The 23479-nt window shown below is 45.7% G+C and overlaps 1 protein-coding gene across 1 annotated transcript; it reads left to right on the plus strand.

Annotated features, from left to right (window-relative positions):
* Positions 1-316: 316 nt before the first annotated feature.
* bmal1a (basic helix-loop-helix ARNT like 1a) lies at positions 317-22232 on the plus strand. The gene is made up of 20 exons (XM_019261406.2): positions 317-464; positions 4953-5138; positions 7475-7538; positions 9390-9537; positions 9636-9656; positions 9776-9808; positions 10808-10837; positions 11423-11580; positions 12201-12280; positions 12786-12878; positions 13039-13156; positions 13445-13594; positions 14203-14449; positions 15683-15789; positions 15897-16047; positions 16134-16213; positions 16311-16419; positions 16700-16793; positions 18467-18560; positions 18649-22232. The coding sequence occupies exons 3-20, from the start codon at positions 7493-7495 to the stop codon at positions 18804-18806; spliced, it is 1917 nt and encodes a 638-aa protein (XP_019116951.1). The 5' UTR covers positions 317-464; positions 4953-5138; positions 7475-7492; the 3' UTR covers positions 18807-22232.
* Positions 22233-23479: the final 1247 nt, after the last annotated feature.

A 23479-nucleotide genomic window follows, 5' to 3' on the forward strand; every position in this document is an offset into this window, starting at 1 on the left:
AATATATTAGACATGTATTAATTTAAAGTGTCTAATGAAGCTATAAGTTAATCAGGCTCTGAGCCAGCGCGTGCTGTAATCCACCAGCAGCTCCATGACTCGTGATGCACACACACACACACACACACACACACACACACACACACACACACACACACACACACACACACACAACACACACACTGCATTCCGCTCCACCGGCGGCTCTTGATTGGTCCGCTCGCACGTCACTCAAATCTTCCCGACGTGAACTCGCGTCCGATTGGCCGGAGAGCCACCTACGGGCGGGAACGCGCACGCCATTGGTTTAAAAAAACTAGGTTAGTGGTCCGACAGGCAGTGACGGTGGAGAGAGAAACTGGGTCACCGATCGAAAACCGTTTATGTCACAGGCTCTCGGACGGGTTGCTATCACACAGAACCGGCGGCTCCCCAATGGATAGACGAACCTCACCGGATCTGCTGTGAGTATACACCGAAAGCTGGGACGGTGTAGCGGCTCGGTGACGCCGTTTTTGGGGTTTAGTCCGTCGATGTTTTCCCGCTGTGGTCATGTCAGAGAGAGGAGGGACGGTTAGTCTGACAGTTAGCCTCCGCAGCTAATATCACACAACCGGAGGGGGGTGAATGTGTTAAAAACAAGGCCGGAGCTGCCTCACTGTGTCCGGCTTTAGCTTTAAAAAAACACCGGGCGGGAGCTGAAGGAAGCTCCACGCCGGAGGTGAGAGCCGGTGTGCGGGGTGCTTTAAATGTGGAGGAGAGGTAACGATGCTACACAGGCCTGTGGTGTGTGTGTGTGTGTGTGTGTGTGTGTGTGTGTGTGTGTGTGTGTGTGTGTGTGTGTGTGTGTATTCTTCGACAGCATCCCAAAATCTTTCAGCTCACACACACACACACACACACACACACACACGCCGGAGCTGTTTCGTAACAGCTAATGTGGCTAATGTTTGGTTATGAAATATCGTGACATAAGACACACACACACACACACACACACACACACACACACACACACCTATGCAGTGGTTGGCTTCATATTAAAGGTGTGTGTGTGTGTGTGTGTGTGTGTGTGTGTGTGTGTGTGCTTAGTTCAGGTGTCTTTTTCTGTTGTGGGAAATCTCACAGCAGGTGTTTGGATGAAGCAAAAGTTCTTTAATCCTCTGAGTCACAGTCTGCCAGTTAATTAATTAATTGATTAATTAATCACCTGCAGTTGCTTTTATTCAAAGGGTTTGAGTCGCCTTGTTATCAGTGGTGAACTTCAGACTGTTGTTGTTGTTGTTGTCGTCTTTGCTCTCACACAGGTCGTAACCCGCGTTACCGTTGATCAGTGCGTTGCCACAAAGATGTCCTCTGATTTAAAAAGTGAAGTTTGTTGTGATGACTCAGCAGGAGTGAACAAAAACTAAACAAGCTGCAAAATGTTTGATATCTGGGGAATTACTAGTTTTCTTGCAGAAGAGTTACATGAGAAGATGCCCGCCATAAAAAGATAGATGGTCAGTTATTACCAAGCGGCAAACCTCCGTGGCTGCAGTTCCTCTAACGTCCACCTGAGGCTGGCTCCAGAAGTGAGTCAGTCTCCATAAGTCCCCATGTTCAAAACTTCACAGCAGAAATAAACATGTTTACAGCCTGGTACAAAAAACAGTTTTGGTCTCTGTAGCTAATTTCCCCGTTCATGACAACTGTACTGAGGGTGAATTTATATACAACTCACCTGTTCACATTATATTAAGGCTTAAAGTTATGCAGGATTAAGAGCGTGGACGCTTTGATTGACAGGTAGGTGTGGTTACAGGTGGCTTGTTTGAGCAACCAGGTGTCATTCAGCTCCACCTGATCGACGTCTTTGCCGATATTTAAATTCAGGTCTTGCATACATCATTTTGGTCTCTATAGCTAATTGGCCTGAGTTAGGCCGAATGAAGCCTGGTTGCTATAACGACACCTATCTGTCAATCAAAGCGTCCACCCCCTTAATCCTGCATAACTTTAAGCCTTAATATAATGTGAACAGGTGAGTTGTATATAAATTCACCCTTGTACCAGGCTGTAAACATGTTTATTTCTGCTGTGAAGTCGTGTCATGACATTGGTCTCACTCAGAAAGTAAGTCTGCAGCAGCCTGAGGAGCTCGCTGGCAGGACGGCGCTTTGTTTAGTTTGGATGACCTTGAACGTCTCACACGTCATCAGCGTAAACGACACCTTCAAAGTGTGGATTGGAAAACTGCTGGCTCCGTTCTCCGCATGTGCCCACAGTTACCCAGAGTGGAACTGAAATCACCCACATGGATGTAACTGAGCATTTCAAATGTTCGTCGTATCGTAGAATGGATGTGTACCTGATGATAAGAGGTGACTGAAGCCGCCGTTACTGGGAGAGAGAGATTACCTGGAAGCACCTGTGCTGGTGTGCGTGGACTGGTCCTGTTTTTTTCTCCAGTTGCCGGCAGTCGGTTGCAACCAATGACAGAAAGAATGGACAGAGCATGAGTGGGTTGCGTAAAGTTGGATTTTAACATGGGAGCTTATGGAGGTTCAAATGTTCAGACTCCAGACTCAAGTGGACGTTTAAGGAACTGAGGTCGCCGCCTGGCAGCGTAAATAATCTATTTTAATTTTATTGTTTTTTGACGGTTATTGTTGAGCTGACAAAGCTCCCAAACTCTGAGGCCGATGTTGCTCCGGTTCCCTTCAGTGATCTGTCGGTTCTCAGCTGATGAAGAAGCGTGTAGTTCAGGTCCTGTGGTTGCCATGGTCACAGCAGCAAGTTGAGCCATCGTGAAGCCTGAACACGGCGACGAAGAGCTTCAGTCGTCGTCCTCCTTCATCCTCCGTAACTTCCTCTGCAGTTCGATCAGCAACCAGACTTTGAAAGTCGTCTACACACGAATGCAGATAAGATCGAGAAGCAGCGGCTTCAAGTCAGATAATGAACCAGACGGTGGTACAACATCCTCCGCTGACACCGGAGCAGAGAGCCTCGGCTTTGGGTGGTCCACATTAGTTGTTCAGTGTGAACTGAAATGCATCACTGACGGTGACCGAAGCCTCGCCGGGCACGTCCCCATCACGACGTGGACGTGATGCTGTTTTGGCCCAGGTGACTTCAGAATCCAGGAGGAGAGTTTTTACCTGTCAGACTTTGTCAACTTGTTCAAACCTTTCCAGGTTTATGCTCTGTTAAATATGTAAATATGCTACGTTGTTGAGTTGTTTCCCTTTTTTTGGCTGTTTTATTTTGAAATTCTCTGTGCCGTTTCTGTGTCTGACTTCCAGATTGACAGATTGACTCGACTGCTCTCGGCGAAATATTTAAAAAATAATGAAAATACTTTGAATAAGTCTCAGGATTTTGAGCTTTTCTCTCTGACGCTTGTGTTTTGTTTTGTTTCTGTCAAAGTAAGAAAAATGACGATTGAACATTTTGGATGGAATGGGTTTTGGATCTTTCCCATCAGCGGTCGCGGCGTTCGGTTTGTGATCTGTCAGATGTGCCGGCTGACTGGATGTTTCCTCGCTTCATGAACGGGCTTGCCGGCTGCTTCCTGACCGCGTGAGTGGGCGTAGAGTGTAGACCAGGGAAACGGAGCTGAACGGCTTGCTGACTCACTGATGAAGTAGAAAGTAGGTGGTGGATGGAAATTGAGGCTGGCTCAGTCTTTCTTTTTTTTTTTTTGAGACCATAGAGACTGGCTGACCCAGTTTCTCCTCCAGCACCAGTTCCTTTCACTGTTCAATCATGACATAGTGGTTTCCCCCCTCTGTGCTTCCAGCCCGCGGCCCAGAGTTTTGTCCCAGTAAAAGAGCAGCTCGCCGGCCCGTCCTGACCGAGGCTTGATCTGACTACTGCTACTAGACACATTGTCACCTTTTAAAGTTCCCACGTTTTAGAAAGTAATGTTTGTTTTCATCATAAATCAGGTTCAGGTGCTGTAGAAATGTGTCAAAACGCTCAGCCCAAATTCAGAAACTGCACCTTTTTTAAATGAGCCTTTGGGATCTCCGTGATGTTGTGACGTCACAACTGTACAGCCGTCGGCCTCAGTCACGCTCCCACCGCGGCCGACCTTGACGCATCGTCCGCATGGGCTACGATCTGTTGACCAGTGGTTGGCCAGGCTGTGCACCGCTCAGAAAACAGTCGGCCAATCAGAAGAGAGGCTCGACTAAGGACGTTCCTAATTTAAATTAACTCCGAAATTAAATGTCGACTCGTCGACTAGTCTAAAAGTAAACGCACACATCCTGTTGTTTATATCACATATGTTTATGTCACATGGTGTTGTATGATATAATAGCTCAGGAGATCGAGCGGGTCGAGCCACTAATCGCTCAAACAAGCCACCTGTAACCACACCCGTCGATCAAAGCGTCCACGCTCTTAATCCTGCATAACTTTAAGTCTTAATATAATGTGAACAGGTGAGTTGTATATAAATTCACCCTCAGTACAGTTGTCATGAACAGGGAAATTAGCTACAGAGACCAAAACTGTTTTTTGTACCAGGCTGTAAACATGTTTATTTCTGCTGTGAAACATGGGGACTTATGGAGACTGACTCACTTCTGGAGCCAGCCTCAAGTGGACGTTTGAGGAACTGCAGTTTTTGGCTATGGTTGGCTGGGTTACCGCTTGTTACCGTCATTGTTGTTGGAGCCTGTTTCTAATCATGAAAACAGAGAAGTAATCTGAGTAAATTCAGCTTTTTCCGACGTTAAAACTGAGAATAGAGAAAATCTGCTTCTAGCTTTCAGCCGGAGCTTCAGGAAACGATTCAATTAGCCCAGATTCACTTTCATCTTTCAGGTCATGAGGACGTCTCTCGTTGTCTCATTGATTTTTTTGCGTCTCTCCGAGGTCTTGTTTATTATTTTCTGACTGCTCTCCAGATCTGTTTAATCTAATCTAGATTTACACCTGACTGTCTTTTCAATCTCCAGGTGTAGACGGCTCGCACCAGCTGCTTAAGGATCAGATCGTATTGCCGCATCAAACTGGATGAAACTAGGTCAGGCTTGAATCAAACCGAGACTCAGACCAGATCAGAACAGAGCAGACCAGACTGATCCAGGCGACGACACCACCGCCAGGCCCGTCCAGGAGGCCTGTTCCAGTTTCCTATCCAGGTAACCGAAGCAGCCCACGTGCTCCACATCCAGACTGTACCCACTCACGTTACAGAGGCAGACTGCCCACTCATCTTATGCCTCAGTCTGACATTTAAATACATTAACAGAAAACACAGAGACTGTTCATCGTGCATGAAGGCCATCATCCATCTGCTCACAAGGAGGGCAGTAGATTCGCGGCAGCTAGTTTAAAATTCGCAAACAAACCCCCGACATTTCCATCTCTCCGTTATGCATCCGTACATCTGTGAGTCTGACAAGCCGTAAATTTAATGTCGTTAATCCTCGCCGCTCAGAGCTTCGTGCTGACTCATCCGCGACGCTCCAGGAAAGGCAACTATTTATCAACTCAATCAGGTGTTTCAGATTCTGCCACATCTGCTCGAGTGAATTAAAAAAAAAACATAAGACTCGACGTGTATGTGGCATCTCCTGACCGCAACCCCCTCGACAACATGAAGGAGAAACTACGGTGGGCGAGAAAAGTTAAATCCAGAGTCTAGTTTAGTTTGTCCGTTCTGGGCTCCGGGAGAAGGATCGATGGATGCAATGAGATACTTTATTGATTCAATTTCTATTCAAGATTCGAGCATCCAGTAACACGACACACAGTGAACATACATTAAAATGAACGTGTAACATAAATCTGAATTTAAATTTAACCTGTGCAAAGATTTTTACAAATAGAAAACTACCGTATTTTCCGGACTATAGAGCGCACCTGAATATAATATAAACATAAATAAAAAATTACATATAAAAGCTGCCGATATCCAGGTTGAGAAATTAGATTATTTACCGGATACACAGAAAGATTTTGTACCGTAAATGTTTATTTATATGCCTGAACTGATTGTTTCTGAACAGTGGCTGTAACACGGCAGTAAAAGGTCTCACCGTGGATTCATTAACGCCAAGCTTACGTAGTCAGATCGACGGCCTTCAACTTAAAAGCTAGATGGGGGGGTGAAAATAATTTGCTGTTAATAATTCGTCGTGCGTGTTGTGTTGCATGTGCTAAATAAAAACTAGCGTGTTCTTCTTTGCACCGACTTCCCCTGTCTGTCTCGTTTTTGCACTTCAATAGAAAAGTCGCATCTTTGTATAAGCCGCATGGTTCAAAGCGTGGGAAAAAAGTAGCAGCTTATAGTCTGGAAAATACGGTATATATATAAAGTCAAATAGGCTGCAAAAAAAAAAGAATAACAGCTTTGAGCAGAGGTCATCAAAAATGATGAAAACATCCAGGAATAAGTGCAACCGAGGATGAGATCGTCCGCTTGTCTCCTGTCCTGTGTGTCCTCGCCGTGTCCAAAACGTGGCGGTTCATCATGGAAGAGGACCCACGTGGTCACCAATGAGTTCTGGACACTACATAACATTTTGGACACATTCTGGAGAAAGACTATTACGAAGTTGTCTAATTAAAGGTTCAGCGAGTTGGGATTTAGCGCCACCTAACAGCGCCAAATGAATACCCACGCCTCACCCTCGACTGCAACAAAAACGCAACGATTCCTAATTTCAGGTGATTATACACAAATGAAAACATGGTAAATGTACTTGTATGGCGCCTTTTCTAGTCTCAACCACTGAAAGCGCATTGATGCCAACTGCTCATCAGTTTTAGGAGTTGACCATTCATTCACATTCACACACCGATGGCGCAATTTGGGGTTCAGTATCTTGCCCAAGGACACTTCGACATGCAGACTGGAGGGGATCGAACCACTGATCTTCCGATTAGTGGACCCATACTAATGAATATTCCTTAAATCTTACACACACTTTTTTAGAGAGTAGTGATGTAGAAGTGCACTCCGGGGCGTGTCGGTACGCTGTGACATCACTCGTAGGCGTGGGTTTCGAACAGTCGAAGAAACTTTTAAATGAGCGAGGGCGGTGAAAGGCCGCTTTCCAGCCCGGTGTCGGGTTCCTCTTTATGGACAGGACCTCCATGATTAAACCGGTTAGGTAGGTCAAGGTGAGCGCGGTGAGGTAAGTATACAGCATAAATCTGTGAGGTGAGTCAACGTCTCTTAAAGTTTGCACTGAAGTCAGTTCTTTTACTTTCACAGGGTGAAATGAGGTCGCACACTCACAGATTTATGCTATGTGACCTCAATCTCTCACGTAGTGACGGTTACTGAGACAAAAGCGACTTCCTGTTTATTGTGTCTCCACGTTTGACCTAGATGGGGGCGTCGTTTGTCGCGCGTGTCCAGGGCGACCGTAACCGTGCGTCTGTGTTTTTGAAAGACGGTTTCAGAATGACTGAGTCGCCTCCCGCTGAGACTGACAGACGTGATTTGTTTCTGTGTGTGTGTTCACAGTCGAGGGCTCGAGAGTGGATGGAAGGAGATGATTTTAACACAGAGGCTGTGATGAACATCTGTGGTGAGTGCCACGTCGTGATATTCTGACAGATTTCCTTCCCTCAGTGGTTTATTCATGTTTTTATGTATTAAACTTATGTCTGCATATCTGAGATTTACCTGAGTGTGGATGTTTCCACAGAGTCTAGCCTGATGAAATAAAAATAAAGTAATTTAAAGTAAGAAAATGTCACCACACTCACAGTTAATTATGACCATTGTGTCTTTTTTGTTTCTTAACGACTGTTGCCCCCCTCCATCTTCTTCTTAAAGCCGCATTCAGACACGGTCCGGCAGGTTTTTACCATTTATTTGAATGGGAAGCAGATCGTCAAGATCGGTCAAACGCCTCTCTAGGATTACCTTAACTTTAACCGGTAACACTGGGGAACACAGTTTTTGTTAAGTTAGGTCTGACAGCTGTTTTTAACAGATTTTTGGGTGCGGAATCCAAAACTGATCTCAGTTTTTCTCTATCACATCAAGTTTTTGAACTATAGGATCCCCGTTTTCTTAAAAAATAAGAAAAATACTGCACTTAACAGACATGTGCTTGTTTTCACTAAACAAAAATAACAGTCCAATGATCTTTTTGGGGATACCAAATGCAACTTTTCACGTGTTCCTTTGGTCCACATCCGTAAACTCTCCACACACTGCTTGCACACTTTGTGAGGGGCCCATGTCTTGTTGTCTTGATCACAGAGTTTTACTTTAAAATATGCAAAATATGTTCGTTGGACAGATGCACTGATGTTTGCTTTCCTCTGACTTGGAATGGTGAAACTAGCACAAATACAGCAAAAGGAGTCAGGGTTGTTTTAGGCGTTTACGACAAGAAGAAGCAGGAGCAGACATGATCTGGAACAAAGGAAATATAAACCTACTGAAATCAAACACTAAGATGAAATAGTTAAAAGCTTTGAAAACTAAAAAAACAGCATCAGACCAAACAGAACTTACAGCGGTGTGTCCATGGTGACAAGGTGAAGAGAACAGCAGCACAGATCCTCTTCATTCTACTCTGCCAGCTTTCTGTGTGCAGATATTGACAGTACTGACCTATTGGGATATTGTCTTAATTGTGACTGCACAAACAAGTTGCCACGTAGCTGTAGAGTCCAATCGTGATCAGCTGGCAAGTCTTACTACAGCTGATCTGGAGGGTAAAAACTTGACGTGCTAGAAAAAAACTGACTGCAACTCAACAGATTTTTTTTCTCAAATTGTTTCCCAGTGTTATTGGCACAGGAGGGTTGTGGTTGTGTGGTTTCACCTTTATTTTTACCTGTGCACCTGGTGGAGGGAGTGTTGGACAAAGAAAATATTTTGTGTTGACTGTCTCATCAGGTGTCCTACAGCTTCGTCTCCTTATGTCACGTCATGCCAAGTTAAGTTTGATGTTATTAGGGCTGCAAAATCCAGGGATTTTCAAAGTTGGAAAATTTATGTGAATTAATGGGAATAAACCGGGAATTTACATCATTGAAGATTGGCCGCCAACAGGGAACTTAAATATATTTTAGCGTAATGTTGACTGAATCCAAAATTCCCCAGAGTGAGCGACGCCGGCCTCGATGAAGCTTGAACTTACTTTACAAACCTGCGGCGATTCACCACACCTGATAGTGTCTGAATGCGGCCCAAATCTGAGTTTCCTGTTTGTGCTCGTCTGTCCCATCACTTTGTAAACTCTTGTTTTTAAACGTGCTGCATGAATATTAGTGGGAGCAGCGTTTGTCTTACATATTTGAACACGCGGCAGCCCTTCGTGATGAAGTGCTTTCCGATGCGCAGACAAAAGTAAAGCAGAGTTTGTTTTTCTTTTGTTTCCGCTCCATCTGAACTCTACCCTAACGGGTTTGCTCTGCAGATGACCTGATGGCAGACCAAAGGATGGACATCTCGTCTACTATGACTGACTTCATGTCCCCCGGCTCCACCGACCTCATCTCCAGCTCCATCAGCACACCCGGCATGGACTACACCCGCAAGAGGAAGGGCAGCACCACCGACTACCAGTAAGTCATGACGTACTGATCGCACTGAAGCAAACTTTTAGACTCTATCACTTCTGTGTGTCAGCAGCTGATTCTTTCCCGTGTGTGTTTCTTTGCAGAATCGATGGCTTTTCATTTGAGTAAGTTCAAACTCGATGTTGATTTTGCACCATGAAATGTTGAATAGACCCTTTAAACACTTTTCCGCTGTGGTTGTTTGGATGTTGTCGTAATCTCTCCCCCGTCTCGTCCTCCTCAGTGACATGGACCCAGACAAAGATAAACTGGGAAGGTAAGAGGCCCGACGTTACCATGGCGACAAATCTTCAGTATTGTTGTATTTCATGTCGTTTCATCTCGAGTGATCCAGTTCACCTTTTTTTTTGAGTCAGTTAAACTTTCATTACAAACGTTTCCTCTCGCTGACCGACACAACGCAGGTGAATTTATTCTGCGGCGCTCACGTGATTTGGAAAATACATTTAAACTTTCCAGGAAATCTTTTCTCTCCTGGAATAATTCACAGACCTCGCCGTGGGTCTGTTTCCTCCTGTCTGCTGGAACAGATCTGTTTGATTAATTTAAGAGAATCTGTCACGTAAAGTTTTCTGTGTTTTAAACAAATAGAAAGGAATCGAATATTCATGTTATGTGTGTCTGAATTTTACTGAAATAAAGTTAAATATGAAACTTTCAGGATTCAGGACTGCGTTTAAGACCAGCTGGGTGTGTAGGACGCGGAGCATCGTGTTACTTGAATTAATTTAATTTCCAGCAGTGGAAAAAAACAAAACAAAGGCAGGATGTAAAATGTTATTAGTTTAAAGTCCTGTGAATAAAAGCGTGTTTGGAAAAAGTGCAGGCACCATCCGTCGATCATCGTCTGTCACAGATGCGGATACGCTGTCCGCTCTTTATACCGTCAGTGGTTCAGAAGCAGAAATCTTGAACATGTCTTCACAAACAAATAAAAAAACACCTGCACGACGACACACCGGCCCTTTAAGACGGTTTAACCGATTCAAAACAAAACTTCGGTTTCATCTCAGCTCTCGTGTGTCTGATCAATGAAATCTTTCCGTAACTGTACGTCTGACAGATTGAATCAGAGCTGCGTCATATTTGTGTCACATCACTTCGTATTGTGCAGTCAGAGCTTGTTGCATAAGCGAACGAGGCTGGTTACAGAACCAGCTCCTCGTTCTTTAATAACACCTTCTGTGTCATCCGTTCAAAGCTTCACGTTCAGTCGTCTCCGCTCTTAAATTTGTCTTTGTTTTGTCTTTTGCAGTGACCAACAGGGCCGGATTAAGAATGCCAGGTATAAACCTCCCCCTCTCTCTCTCCCTCTCCCTCTCCCTCTCTCCTGCCTTCTCTCTTACATGAATTAAATGTCACTCTGTCCGATTTGGAGGACAGAGAGAGCTTTGTGTACGTCGCTAATAAGAAACTTTATACATTAAAGTGTATAGATCCAGGCATTATGTGGAACTACGGGACTGTGAGAGCAAACCCGGCGGCTCACGACGAGCGCTCTCTTTCTCTCGAGTTCTCCGTTCAGTCACCGGGTGGACGAGTCGGATACGACGGCTCGAGTTTGTTCTCACAGTCCTGAAGGATGGACTCCGACACCAAAAATGGCATTTCATCTTTAGGGAGCGTTAGCTGACTTCTGTCGTGTTACATAAGACTGTGAGCTGATGGATAATCCTCAGTGCAAGAATGCAGCCCGCTGAAAGATAACTTGCCTGATCTTGTATTTCTGCTGTGCACAGACTGTTTCTTTATACAACAGGTGAACCAAAGTGATTTTTTTCTTGTTTATTTGGATTTACGGCAGCATGAGGAGAAAGAGGAGAGCGATCAGCGTCCGTTAACGTTCGTTCGTTCTTTCTTTCTTTTGCAGAGAGGCGCACAGCCAGATCGAGAAGCGTCGCCGGGACAAGATGAACAGCTTCATCGACGAGCTGGCGTCGCTGGTGCCCACCTGTAACGCCATGTCCCGCAAGCTGGACAAGCTGACGGTCCTGCGCATGGCCGTGCAGCACATGAAGACACTCAGAGGTTAGCATCGGGGAAGCTGCGGTCGGGGGTCTGATTAAGAAGTGAAATCCGATCTGCTGAAAAGAGGCTAAAGCTGCTAAGAAGCCACTGCAGAGTCGGCAGCTTCTCTGGTTTTTACCATTTGAGTACATTTCTTTTGGATTTTATAATGTTCTGACATTTCTGCCACATTCCAGATATAAACTTCATATTTTAGAGCGTTTATTTGAAGAAACCGAAGCAAAAAGATGTTTTTTTTCAAAGAAAACGAGTTCATAGTGTAAACTGAGGATCAGTTCAGACTGTCTGCTGCTCCGCCTCGTTCTCGTGAACGGCTCTGTAAAGATGGAGGCAACCTGACGCTCCACCACACGTGCAGACACAATGCTACACTTTGTATCCTCGACACTTCTCTCAAAACAAACCAAGAGAAGAGACGAAGTGGTCTGAGTGTAGGACGACACAAACCGACAAACACAGAGGGAGATACAGTTTACGTACGCGTGAAGAAGAAACTGAACAATCTGATTTTAAATAAAACAAAATGATGTACGTCTGTTTATTAAAGACTCTCTAGAGTTAGGACTCAGAAAACGTGTTTGAGCAGTTTGATTTAAACGCCGTTCGCCGTTTGTGTTCAGGTGCAGCCAACCCGTACACAGAGGCCAACTACAAGCCCTCGTTCCTGTCAGACGATGAACTGAAGCACTTGATACTGAGGGTGAGTTACAGCACGGCGACACGCTGCGATCATAGTGTCGGACCGGAGGAGGCACGTTCAACACCAGAAACACAGAGAGAGGTTCATTCAGCTCCTGTTGCCTCAACTCGTAAATCATTTCTAGAAGCAACTTTAGGTTTATTCATTTTACATCAAACAGGTCAAATATGTTTTAAAATTCATCACTAGAAGCTAAATAATGAACATTCAAATCATTTAATCATTGTACAAGAAGAACATTCAGCAAACGTTCGAAATTCATTTTGGATAAAAACATTTTTGTTTTAGTTACGATGCTTTAATAAGAAAAAAGAAACTCTTTCCTCCATCAGACCTGATATCTACCAGAACGTTTATAGCTCATGATGTGTGCTGATCAAAAGTCTAAACAGTCAGGCACGTCACGGTTGGTGGGTTTTATGTGACGATAAAAAATAGGTGATTAATGAACTGATTTTATTGTTACAGGATTCACGTTTGACTCTTTCTTTCTTTCTTTGCTCAGGCTGCTGACGGTTTCCTGTTCGTGGTCGGCTGTGATCGTGGAAAAATCCTCTTCGTTTCCGAATCGGTCTACAAAATTCTGAACTACAGTCAGGTACGACGAGTGTTTGTGTCCTCGAGGGAAACGTTTCCTGCTCCGCGCTCTTCAGTTGTGAAGGACGTCTAGTTTCTTTCATATTTGTAAATTATTCACAAGCTCGTGGGGGTGAAAAAAAGTGGTTCTTAGAAATCTGTCTCACTCCCTCCGTCTCCAGAACGACCTGATAGGTCAGAGCCTGTTCGACTACCTTCACCCCAAGGACATCGCCAAGGTCAAAGAGCAGCTTTCCTCCTCCGACACGGCTCCGCGAGAGCGGCTCATCGACGCTAAGAGTAAGTCCAAACACACGTCGAGTCGTTTTTTCCTCCCTTCACGTCTCAATGTGTCGCATCCTCAGAGACTCGGTGAAGTCTTTTTAAAACGTGTTTGTGCTGATTTAAAGCGACAGTAGCACAAACAAGTCAAAGATTTGATGTTTCTCCTGAGATTTATGTGATTTGGCAAAACTGATCCTCCATACAGAGGACTGACGTCTGGAAAGAGCAAAACATTGCAGACGGTAAAGATTGAAGCTTCTGACCACACACCGAGCTAAACAAATCTGTTCGCTGTCTTTGCAGCTGGACTCCCAGTGAAGACTGACATCACGCCCGGTCCGTCCAGACTCTGCTCCGGAGCCAGGCGGTCGTTTTTCTGCAGGATGAAGTGCAACAGGCCGTCGGTCAAAGTCGAGGATAAAGACTTTCCCTCGACCTGCTCGAAGAAAAAAGGTAACGACAACCTGAATAAAAGACGCAGCTCCCCCTTTGAGTGGCGGTTGAGGGCTCCTCTCTATCTTTAGCCTTCGCCTCACACACTCGACACAAAGCTCTGATTTCCTGCTGTGTCTCTGTTTTTAAACACATCCTCATTAAAACCAGGAATCACGCCTCAGTCAGGTCGAGAGCGTCTGCGTTACACAACCGAGGGGTGTGTGTGTTACCATGGTTACGCAGTTACCCCTGCATAAATATCACGCCGCTTACAAAAATAAAATAATAATATTAATAAAAACCCATCGAATGGTTCAGTGTTCGGATAATCTTCCACCCAGACGCCGTCCTCAGTCCTCGAGTCTACACAGGACGCGTTCAGGTCGTACTTCCAGCCTTCACGCTGCCGAGTGTAGAGATGAAACCCTCAAAAGTTTCCTCATGATTTATTAACTGAAATCGTTCAGTGACGATGATGACGAGGGAAAAATCCACGACACTGGATGAATTCCTGCAGCGTTAACGTGCATAAAGTGACTTTTTGAATGGCGTTTAGTCTGAAATAACAATTATACATGTCCAATCCAAACCTCTAACCCACCCGCCACTCTTCTTCTCGTCCACAGCGGACCGCAAGAGCTTCTGCACCATCCACAGCACGGGCTACCTGAAGAGCTGGCCGCCCACCAAGATGGGCCTCGACGAGGACAACGAGCCCGACAACGAGGGCTGCAACCTGAGCTGCCTGGTGGCCATCGGCCGCCTGCACCCGCACATTGTCCCCCAGCCGAGCCTGGCGGACATCAGGGTGAAGCCCACCGAGTACGTCTCCCGGCACGCCATCGACGGCAAGTTCGTCTTCGTGGACCAGAGGTGAGGCTGAACCTTTTGATTTGTTTTTTTGTGGCGGTGATATAAAGTTCACGGCGTGCCGAGCTTCCTTGCGTTATCTCCGCTGTCAGTCTGTAAACATGTTCATGTCCGTCGTGGAGCCGTGTGTATTTACTGCTCGGCGGTGAACTGGTTTAGTGGCTTTGACGTTAAATAGGAGCTCGACTTCTCTTCGACTCCCCGTCTAAGACGAGCAGAGTTAGAAGAATCAATAGACACTCACCGACAGTTGATCCATAACAGCAGCACTCAGACTCCATTATTATTTCCGCTGATCCTGCAGATTTAAAACCTGCTGTCGAAGCACAAATCAGGCGAGCGTCCTCATCGATTCCCCCTCTGCCCTTTCAGACTCATCGAGCTCCACTGTCTGCCTGCAGCAGCCTGCGTTGAATTCAAATCGCTGATGCTGACTGCAGCGTAGTCTCCGGTTGATACGTTAACCAGCGTCACGCTGTGGCCGCCACTCATCGATCAGAGCGGCCGAACCTCCAGAGTCAGCCTGAAATCTAAATCTAAACTCTGAGACTCGACCTGCTGTGTTCTGACTCGGCTTCTAAATCTAAAGTGACTGAGGAGAGGGAGCGCCAGTGTCTCCGGTTAATCAGTGAAATAAAAAGTTGTGCTGAACGTCAGAAAACAAATCAAATCAGATTTTATTTGTATAGCCCAAAATCACAAAGTACATTTGCCTCTGAGGCTTTACAATCTGTACAGGGAGTGACACCCTCTGTCCTTAGACCCTCAAGTGAGGAAAAACTTGCCTACAAAAAACTTAACAGGGAAAAAAGGTGGAAGAAACCTCAGGAAGAGCCACAGAGGAGGGATCCCTCTCCTAGGACGGACAGACGTGCAATAGATGTCACGTGTACAGAACAAAAACATAAACATATTGTACAATTACAATGAATGATAAAATGATTACAGTAGCAGGTGGAACCTGTGAGAGAGAGATTTCAGTGAGGTAGATGTGACTGCATCTTCAACCAATACCACGCCTGACTAAATAAAACGACCCTGCAGCGATTCGCCTCTCTCTCCACCTTCCTCTCCTCCATCATCAGGATTCATTGAAGCTGCTCTGTCAGCGTCTGTTTTGTTGATTCTGTGCGACCCGAAGTCCAAAAACTGGAGACCTGAGCCGACATTGATTGAGTTGTGTTTTAGCTGCAGATCAACATGTTGAGTAAACGAAACCTTTCGCCCCCCCCGCAGAGCCACGGCCATCCTCGCCTACCTGCCCCAGGAGCTGCTGGGAACCTCCTTCTACGAGTATTTCCACCAGGACGACATCGGCCACCTGGCGGAGTGCCACAGACAAGGTGACGGTGATTTTCAAGGACGTTAATCACGTGACGAAGCGTGTGTGTGTGTGTGTGTGTTTTCTTTTTTTGTTCTGTGCTCACCGTGTCGATACATCCGTCCGCAGTGCTGCAGATGAGAGAGAAGATCAACACCAACTGTTACAAGTTCAAGATCAAAGACGGCTCCTTCATCACGCTGAGGAGCCGATGGTTCAGCTTCATGAACCCCTGGACCAAGGAGGTGGAGTACATCGTCTCCACCAACACCGTCGTCTCGTGAGTAGCCAACACACTCACACACACACTAAAGCTGACGATGCGTAGCTGTGAAGTATCGCTTACGCGTCTGTTCGTCTGTTTAGGTGTCCTATGATGGAAGGATCGGACTACCCTCAATCTGCTGCCTCGCCGCAGAGCATGGACAGTGTTCTCACCTCAGAGGGTAAAGCACCACACCCTTCATCCGCAGAACTCCGCCCGCCGCGAGTCCGTTTAACCTTTGCGGTTTAATAACATCTCAGATTTTCCCTCATCGACAGGCGGAGGAAGGCGAGCGCTGCAGACGGTGCCCGGCATTCCCGGAGGCACGAGAGCGGGAGCCGGCAAGATCGGACGCATGATCGCAGAGGAAGTGATGGAGATCCAGAGGTGAGAGCGGCACGCACACACACACACACACACACACACACACACACACACACACACACACACACACACACTCTTCACTCTGTGTTAAGACTCTCTGCAGTCCTGCGGGCTAACGCTGACTCAGATCGCTGCCGCGGTGCTAAAATTACACCGTTTGTCTCCGCTCATACGTCTGATATCTACTGATTGTCATGGCAACGCTGACAAAGTCCAGCACCAGTGTTATAAACAAGCTGTGAGTTACATTCGAGGCGTTGTTTTGTTTTGTTTTGTGCATCAGGATTCGAGGCTCCTCCCCGTCCAGCTGTGGCTCCAGCCCTCTGAACATCACCAGCACTCCTCCACCCGACACCTGCTCTCCAGGAGGAAAGAAGGTAACACGCATCGCCTCCTCTGCAAGATGATTTAGTGTTTTTAATCTCCTTTTGTCGGCTGCTAAGGCACAGGCGCCGCCACACTGATTTAACGTTGACTGGGAGTTCAGTAACAGCAGATTCTGATTAAATACGGAGCTGACACGGTGCAGGGTTCTCCTCGACGTTCGATATTGACAGATTGATGCTTTTGGTGTGCGGCGTTGCCTGTTCTCGTCAGCAGTGTTAATTTCGTCAGATGAGACGAAATGTGTTCGTCAACGAGCCTTTTCCCCTTGACTAAGACGAGACGACCACGACGACGAGACGACAATGTTCTAAAAACACTGAGGAAAAATGTGCCAATGTGCGTTTTTGTCGACGAATAAAAACGAGACGAAAATGTCACGCAAGAAATAAAAAAGAAACAAAAACCTCCTCCTTGTTTTCGTCGACTATTTAAGAAACAAAGCAGCATCCAGTCCTGCTGTCGTGTTTGTGCCAGCACTTCTTTTACTGTAGCGCCGTCACGGCCACACGTTTGAATCCTCTTGCTGCTCTCGCACCTGTGGGTTGAAAACAAACAGCACGCAGGAGAAACGCGGTGTACGGACAGACAGCGACATAATGCTCGGAAGGAAAAACAGACTGGACGTGTGGTCCCATTCCATTATTTAGAAGCAGAGAAAAAGTCACAATGTTTCGTTTTCATGGATGGGAATATGTGCGGGAAGAAAACTGCTGGGAAAAATAAAAATACCACCAACAGACAAAGTTGCACTGAAGATGAATTCAGTCAATTCAATTCAATCAGGACATTTAATCAATATGTTAGCTGTGGAACACAAGGGAACTGGAATTAATAAACAAAAAAATATTCCAGAAATAGAAAGACTAAAATGTTTTGACTAAAATTTTGAGACTTTTCGTCGACTAAAATAAGACGAACAAAAATTATTTGTGAAAAGACTAAAAGTGACTAAGACTAAATTGAAAAATGGGCGACAACATTAACACTGCTCGTCAGTGTTGCGAACGCCACTCTGTCAACCTGCACACAGCAGCTCGAGCTGACGGGAAGTCAGGCACAGAACCTGGCTGATTTTCAAAATAAAGCGCCCCATGCAAACTTCACACGGTTAAAAACAAACAAAAGGGAAACAAATTTAACACGTAGCATTTTAATGAATCAATCTGTTTGAGTTCTGACTTTATTAGAATAAAAGTGATAATTCAGAGTTTAAAAGTCTCAAATAAAATGTTCACATGTGGCCCTGATCCTCTTCCGTAGATTAAAGTTCTCCATCGCTGCGGTTCAACATCTCCGCTGCACGTTGCTCCGATCAGAACGATTATTTTCCAAAATTTACGCTGCGAAATGGAGACGGGACGCGACTTCAGTCTCTTCAGAGAGAGACAGAGACTCACACTGAAAACAGAAAAAGTCACGCGGAGAACGAACTAAAACGGCGCCGTGACGTGATGAGTCAGACTGTTTCGTGACAGCTTTGAGAAATATTTGATTTTCTATGAATCATCACGTCAAACATGTTTCTTCTGCTGCTTTAACCTGAAAATCCTCCTGATGATCCGTGAAGTCGTGATATTAAAAGTATTCGCGACACGCAGACTTGAGTGCGTGTTCGCGTGACCCTGACCTGTTGAAACTGATCTGTCGTGTCACGTTTTTATAGATCCAGAATGGGGGGACGCCCGAGCTGCCGAGCACGGGGATCATTCCTGGACCCGATTCTGTGGGCTACCCGTACTCCAACCAGTCCATCATGAGTGAGTCCAACAACGACACATTTTTAACTTAAAGTCGTATTCAAGTGTTTTTTCCCCCTCAATGACTCAAATCTAACCTCGTTTCCAGGCGACAACTCCCACCTGAGCATAGACATCATGGACGATCCTGGTTCCAGCAGCCCCAGCAACGACGAGGCGGCCATGGCCGTCATCATGTCCCTGCTGGAGGCGGACGCCGGCCTGGGCGGCCCCGTCGACTTCAGCGACCTGCCCTGGCCTTTGTGAGGAAGCAGGGAGGGCGGAGGAAGAGGAGGAGGAGGAGGAGAGGGAGCCACTGATGGAGAGAGTTCCTGCCCTCCGTACGCAACTACACTGCAAAAAAAAAAAACAACCTCCGTCTTTACAGATGACTTTCTATCGAGGGTGTAGACGCTGAAGATTGTTCTTTGTTTCCGAGAAGCACTACACACACACGAGAGGAGACGAGGCTCTGGCCGCTGTTCAGGATTACTTTTTGACTCATTATTCCCTGAAGGTGGACGAGAGACAAAGAGTTGCGTCAAGTTGATCCTTTTTTTGCAGCGTTAGTTGCCCCCTAATGTTGCCACGACGAGAGACCGTTCGACTGAACGAACCCGGCGAAAAGTGGCATCTCGAAGTTCTCAAAGGATCGCGGGGCTAAAGCATCCGAACTCTGGCTCTCCGACCCCTCGATCCAACCCAGGACTCCTGAGACGTTCACAAACGGTGGTTGAAGTTTGATAACGAGGGGTCCCTCGTCATCTCTTGACTGTACGTACAAGTCTCCTCGTTGGGAAGTCGGTTGGCTGTTTTTAGCCTCACCGCACCGGTTACCCTCCGGACATTCACCTGGAAGATTCTCAGAGGTCCTTTATTCCCAACGAAACACCGCCAAGCTGCTGTTTCTTCAACTAACACCAACGTTAACACGTTCTTGTTGTTTTTTTTTTCTTTGAAGCTCCTCACTAAATTATATTTTCCCAGAAGAGTCGAGCGGATTCTGTATTCCCCGAGTTTAAAATGTTAAAATACGATTCGACGCTAACCCGAATGGAGAGATAACATCGGCGCTGGCGGCTGCGTGACACGCCACCAACCAACGCAGTTTTATACGAGCTTGAACTTAGTACGAAGTAAAGAACTGGGACAAAGCTCGACCATCAGCTAACTCTGAGCTGGTTTCCAGTATGTCGAGTGTTCAAACGGGCCCGAAACACGTCCAGGGGAAACGCCGTTTCACACTCCAGTTGTTCGTGAACGTCCCGAGACAACACGGTTAGGCTGAATATGATTTCGGCCCGGTTCTGGACTTGCACAGCTTTCTTTCTTAGTGTGTTGATGGCTGGAAGTGAAGCTCTGGCAACCATTATGACAAAGAATCGGACTGTAAAAGTCGAGGAGATGGGGGAGAAAAAAAGCGGGACGCTGCAGTTTGGAGTGCAGGTTTGCACCCGCCCGACGTTGTTTATCGGCGGTGTCTCCACCTGCTCATCTTACCCGTACAAAGCACCTAAGATGCAGTCGGTAAACTCTAGTCGCTCAACAGGAGTGCTGACGCTGAGATTTGTGATCCGAACATTTAAAAAGAGAGATCGGACACATCGGTCGTCGGGACCTGAGGCTTCGGTTTAAGAGCCGCCCACCTCTGACTTGTTTTACCGGAGTTGGGAGAAGTTTAAAAAAAAAAAAAAAAACCCCTGAGTTAAATTCTGCTGCAGAAACGATTCAGTGAGTTGCTCATGAATTTGGTCTGTTTAGCACTTAACTGTCAATGCAAACTACCTTATCAGCAGCAGAGAGGGCTACGATGTGAACGCACAGATACATGTAGAGACGAAGGCGATCGAGCAGCGTCAGGTTCTGGACGCGTTTAAAAAAAAAATTAATGAATAAATGAATATCCTCAACACGACGTCTTCGACCTCGCCGGCTCTCTGCTGCTTTTTTGTTGTCGGTTTGTGATTGGAGGCGGACACCTCGAGAGAAATCGAGCTCGCCCGTGTGGACGGAAAAGATTCAACCGATGCCAGAATGTGTCCGGAAAGATGAATTTTACTGAATATGTTGGAAAATGTTTGCGTGTGTACTCTGACATGACATGAAACAAACACGATTCAGTTCAGCTTTAACACACTTTGTGTCTTTGTTCGTCTAACTCTGCCTCTCGTTTGTTACCGTTCAAGTCACACAGTTGAGCGTCACTGTTTCTCACCGCTGCTCTGAAGGAGATTTCTCGACTCTTTAACTCGTCTCGATGGATAAATTATGAACTTGTTTATGTCTTTACGTTATCAGGTGGCTGGAAATCATGTAAGCTCTTTGTTTTGGAAGGAAAAGTTTCTGTGAGACGACAAATTTTGTGCCAAAGTTCGAACAGTTTCTGTTCTTGTTTTTTTTTTCTCTCACTGGTTTGAGGTTTGTTGGTCTGACCACATGGAGTAAGAACTGAACACCATGACATCAACAGCACAGAAACTTAGGAGTCATGATCAATGAACGAACCTTCTCCGATCACGTCGCCTCGGTTGGACTTCCCAGTCAGAAAAATCAGCTTTACCTGACTCAACATGTTTACCCTCCTGATTCAGGCTGTGGTGATCTCTAGATTACTGTACCGCCCTCCTGACGGGCCTCCAAGCCTGCTCGGTAAAACCCTTTCAGATGATCCAGAACGTAGCTGTATGCCTGGTTACCCCGCTGCTCATCGAGCTGCAAGGTCTACCTGTAGCAGCCCACATTAAATTTAAATCCCCAACGCCGACTACAAAGTAATCTCCGGTTCTTGAACGTCCTCGTACAGACAGATGTTACCTCCTCCTGGCTCTGCCGCCTGTACGCTCAGGACAGTGCAAACTTTTAACATCTGTTGTTCCCCGTTGGTCCTACTAGTTCCTACCAAATCAGGGGCGTCCCTCTCTACTTTCACAAACCTCCTGAAGACCTTTTTGTACCAGGCTGTAAACATGTTTATTTCTGCTGTGAAGTTTTGAACATGGGGACTTATGGAGACTGACTCACTTCTGGATTTTTTTGTTTGTTTGTTTTTGTTTTTTGGCTCTTAATGTCCGTTCAAATTTCAAAATTCACGCTGTCGCGTCGTTTTCCGGCCTTCGTCTTCGGTTTAGACGGCGTTCGGTCACATGGTTCAGACGAGTGACGCTCGGCTGTTGGACTTGGAAAAATTCACGAGAGGCACAAACTGGACGACCGTTTTCCTTCCACACGGGCAGAAAGTTTTTAATCTCTCACTCTACATTTGACGTTTGTTTTGAGTTCTGTCTGATTGGCGATGCAAAACGGCGTAATGGTCCAATCAGTTCCTGTGTCGCCCCGCCGTGATTTACGCGATGGTTTTCAGTCGGTTGGGTTGAAACCGGACTGTTTACTGAGCTCAGGCTCCGCCCACCTCCTCCTGTCCTCCTCCAATCATGCGTCAGCAGCCGGTGAGGTCCCTCCTCCTCCCCTCACCTGTACCTGTTCTAGTGGTTTTTCTGTTTCAATGTTTTCACGATACACACTACAATAAAGTGCCCCTCCTCCTCCTTGTTGATATCCACCTGACAATAATGTATCAAATCTTTAAATATTATCATGTTAAGAGTATACTTTATGCAAATATATGAGTATGATGAGTGTATTGTATGTATCAGCAGTGAAATATTTTTAAAATAAAATTATTTGTTTCTGTCATCTGTGACTTTTTTTTGGTGTTTATTTTTGGTCTCCGTGTGTTTTTAAACCCCCGATCTGTTCTCTCAGCCAATCAGAGCGGCCCGGTGGTATTTTTATATGATGTTGCCATCCAGCTTCACACACACACACACACACACACACACAGAGAGTAAGGCTGCCGCTGCTTTCACAAGCTTCTTTATGAACAAGGCAGCTAAACAGAAGTCAGTGAATAATCCACACTGCAGTGTGTGTGTGTGTTAAATCAGTTACCATGGAAGCAGCTCATGAATATTTAATCCAGAGTCAGGTCGACTTCAGCTGCTGCCAAACCTTCAGAAAACCTCCAACACAAAGATTAAAACCATGAAACAACAAAAACTTTTTCACCTCTGCTCTCTCTGTGATTTACAGAGTTTCCTGATGGACAGTGAAGTAAACTTTCAAGCTGTAGCTGCTGTTAGCTAGTGTTAGCTCAGTTTGTTAGCAAAGGAGATTTGGACCAGAGCCGGACAACCGGGCTCAGCAGCCTCTACGGACATGATGGCAGAGGAGAAGAGAGCGAAGAGGTCATGTTGCTCAGGTATCAGATTTGTTCTAGTTATTTTATCATCTCATTGTTGAAGGTCTAATACTGTACATATCGTACTGTACCTCTTGTTACAGTACTGTTCTGTGAGTGATGCTGCACCAGCTGGGATGCAGAATATGAACGTTGTGATTCAGAGGTGAGTCACTGCGATCAGCTCAGCCTGTGGACAGCGTGCAGCCGTGTTTTTATCACCAAGAACTGAAGACAATCAAAGGCTTTTAGTTGTCGTTGCACCTCGTAACATGAAACCTTCTGTTGTCCTGTAGTGTGTTGATGGTGGAACCTGGACGTGCAGGTCTTGAAGAGTCTTGAAGACCCTGTAGTGTCCCTCAGATGGCAGCAAAGGATGCAGTTTGATCTGAAAGTGTCCTCCAGTTTCAGGAAGTCCATCAGAATGGCACCTGACAACATTGCTGATAAATATAGGGGACAAATTTAAAACATAGTTAGTCTTAAGAAACTCTGTGGAAGCAAATTCCATGTTCGTATCATCATGAAAAAAAATATCATGACTGACTGTTTTTTGCCCCTTTTAAAATTCTGATTTTATTTTCTGGAAATTCTGAAAAAAAAAAAAAAGATTTTAAAGAAAAAAAAGTCAGAATTTTCAGAAAACAGTCAGAATTTAAGGAATTTTTTTGTGTAATTGGTGTGGCTGTGATTCGACCAATCG

Source organism: Larimichthys crocea, chromosome XX (assembly GCF_000972845.2).
Source record: "Larimichthys crocea isolate SSNF chromosome XX, L_crocea_2.0, whole genome shotgun sequence".
NCBI classification, from domain to species: domain Eukaryota; kingdom Metazoa; phylum Chordata; class Actinopteri; family Sciaenidae; genus Larimichthys; species Larimichthys crocea.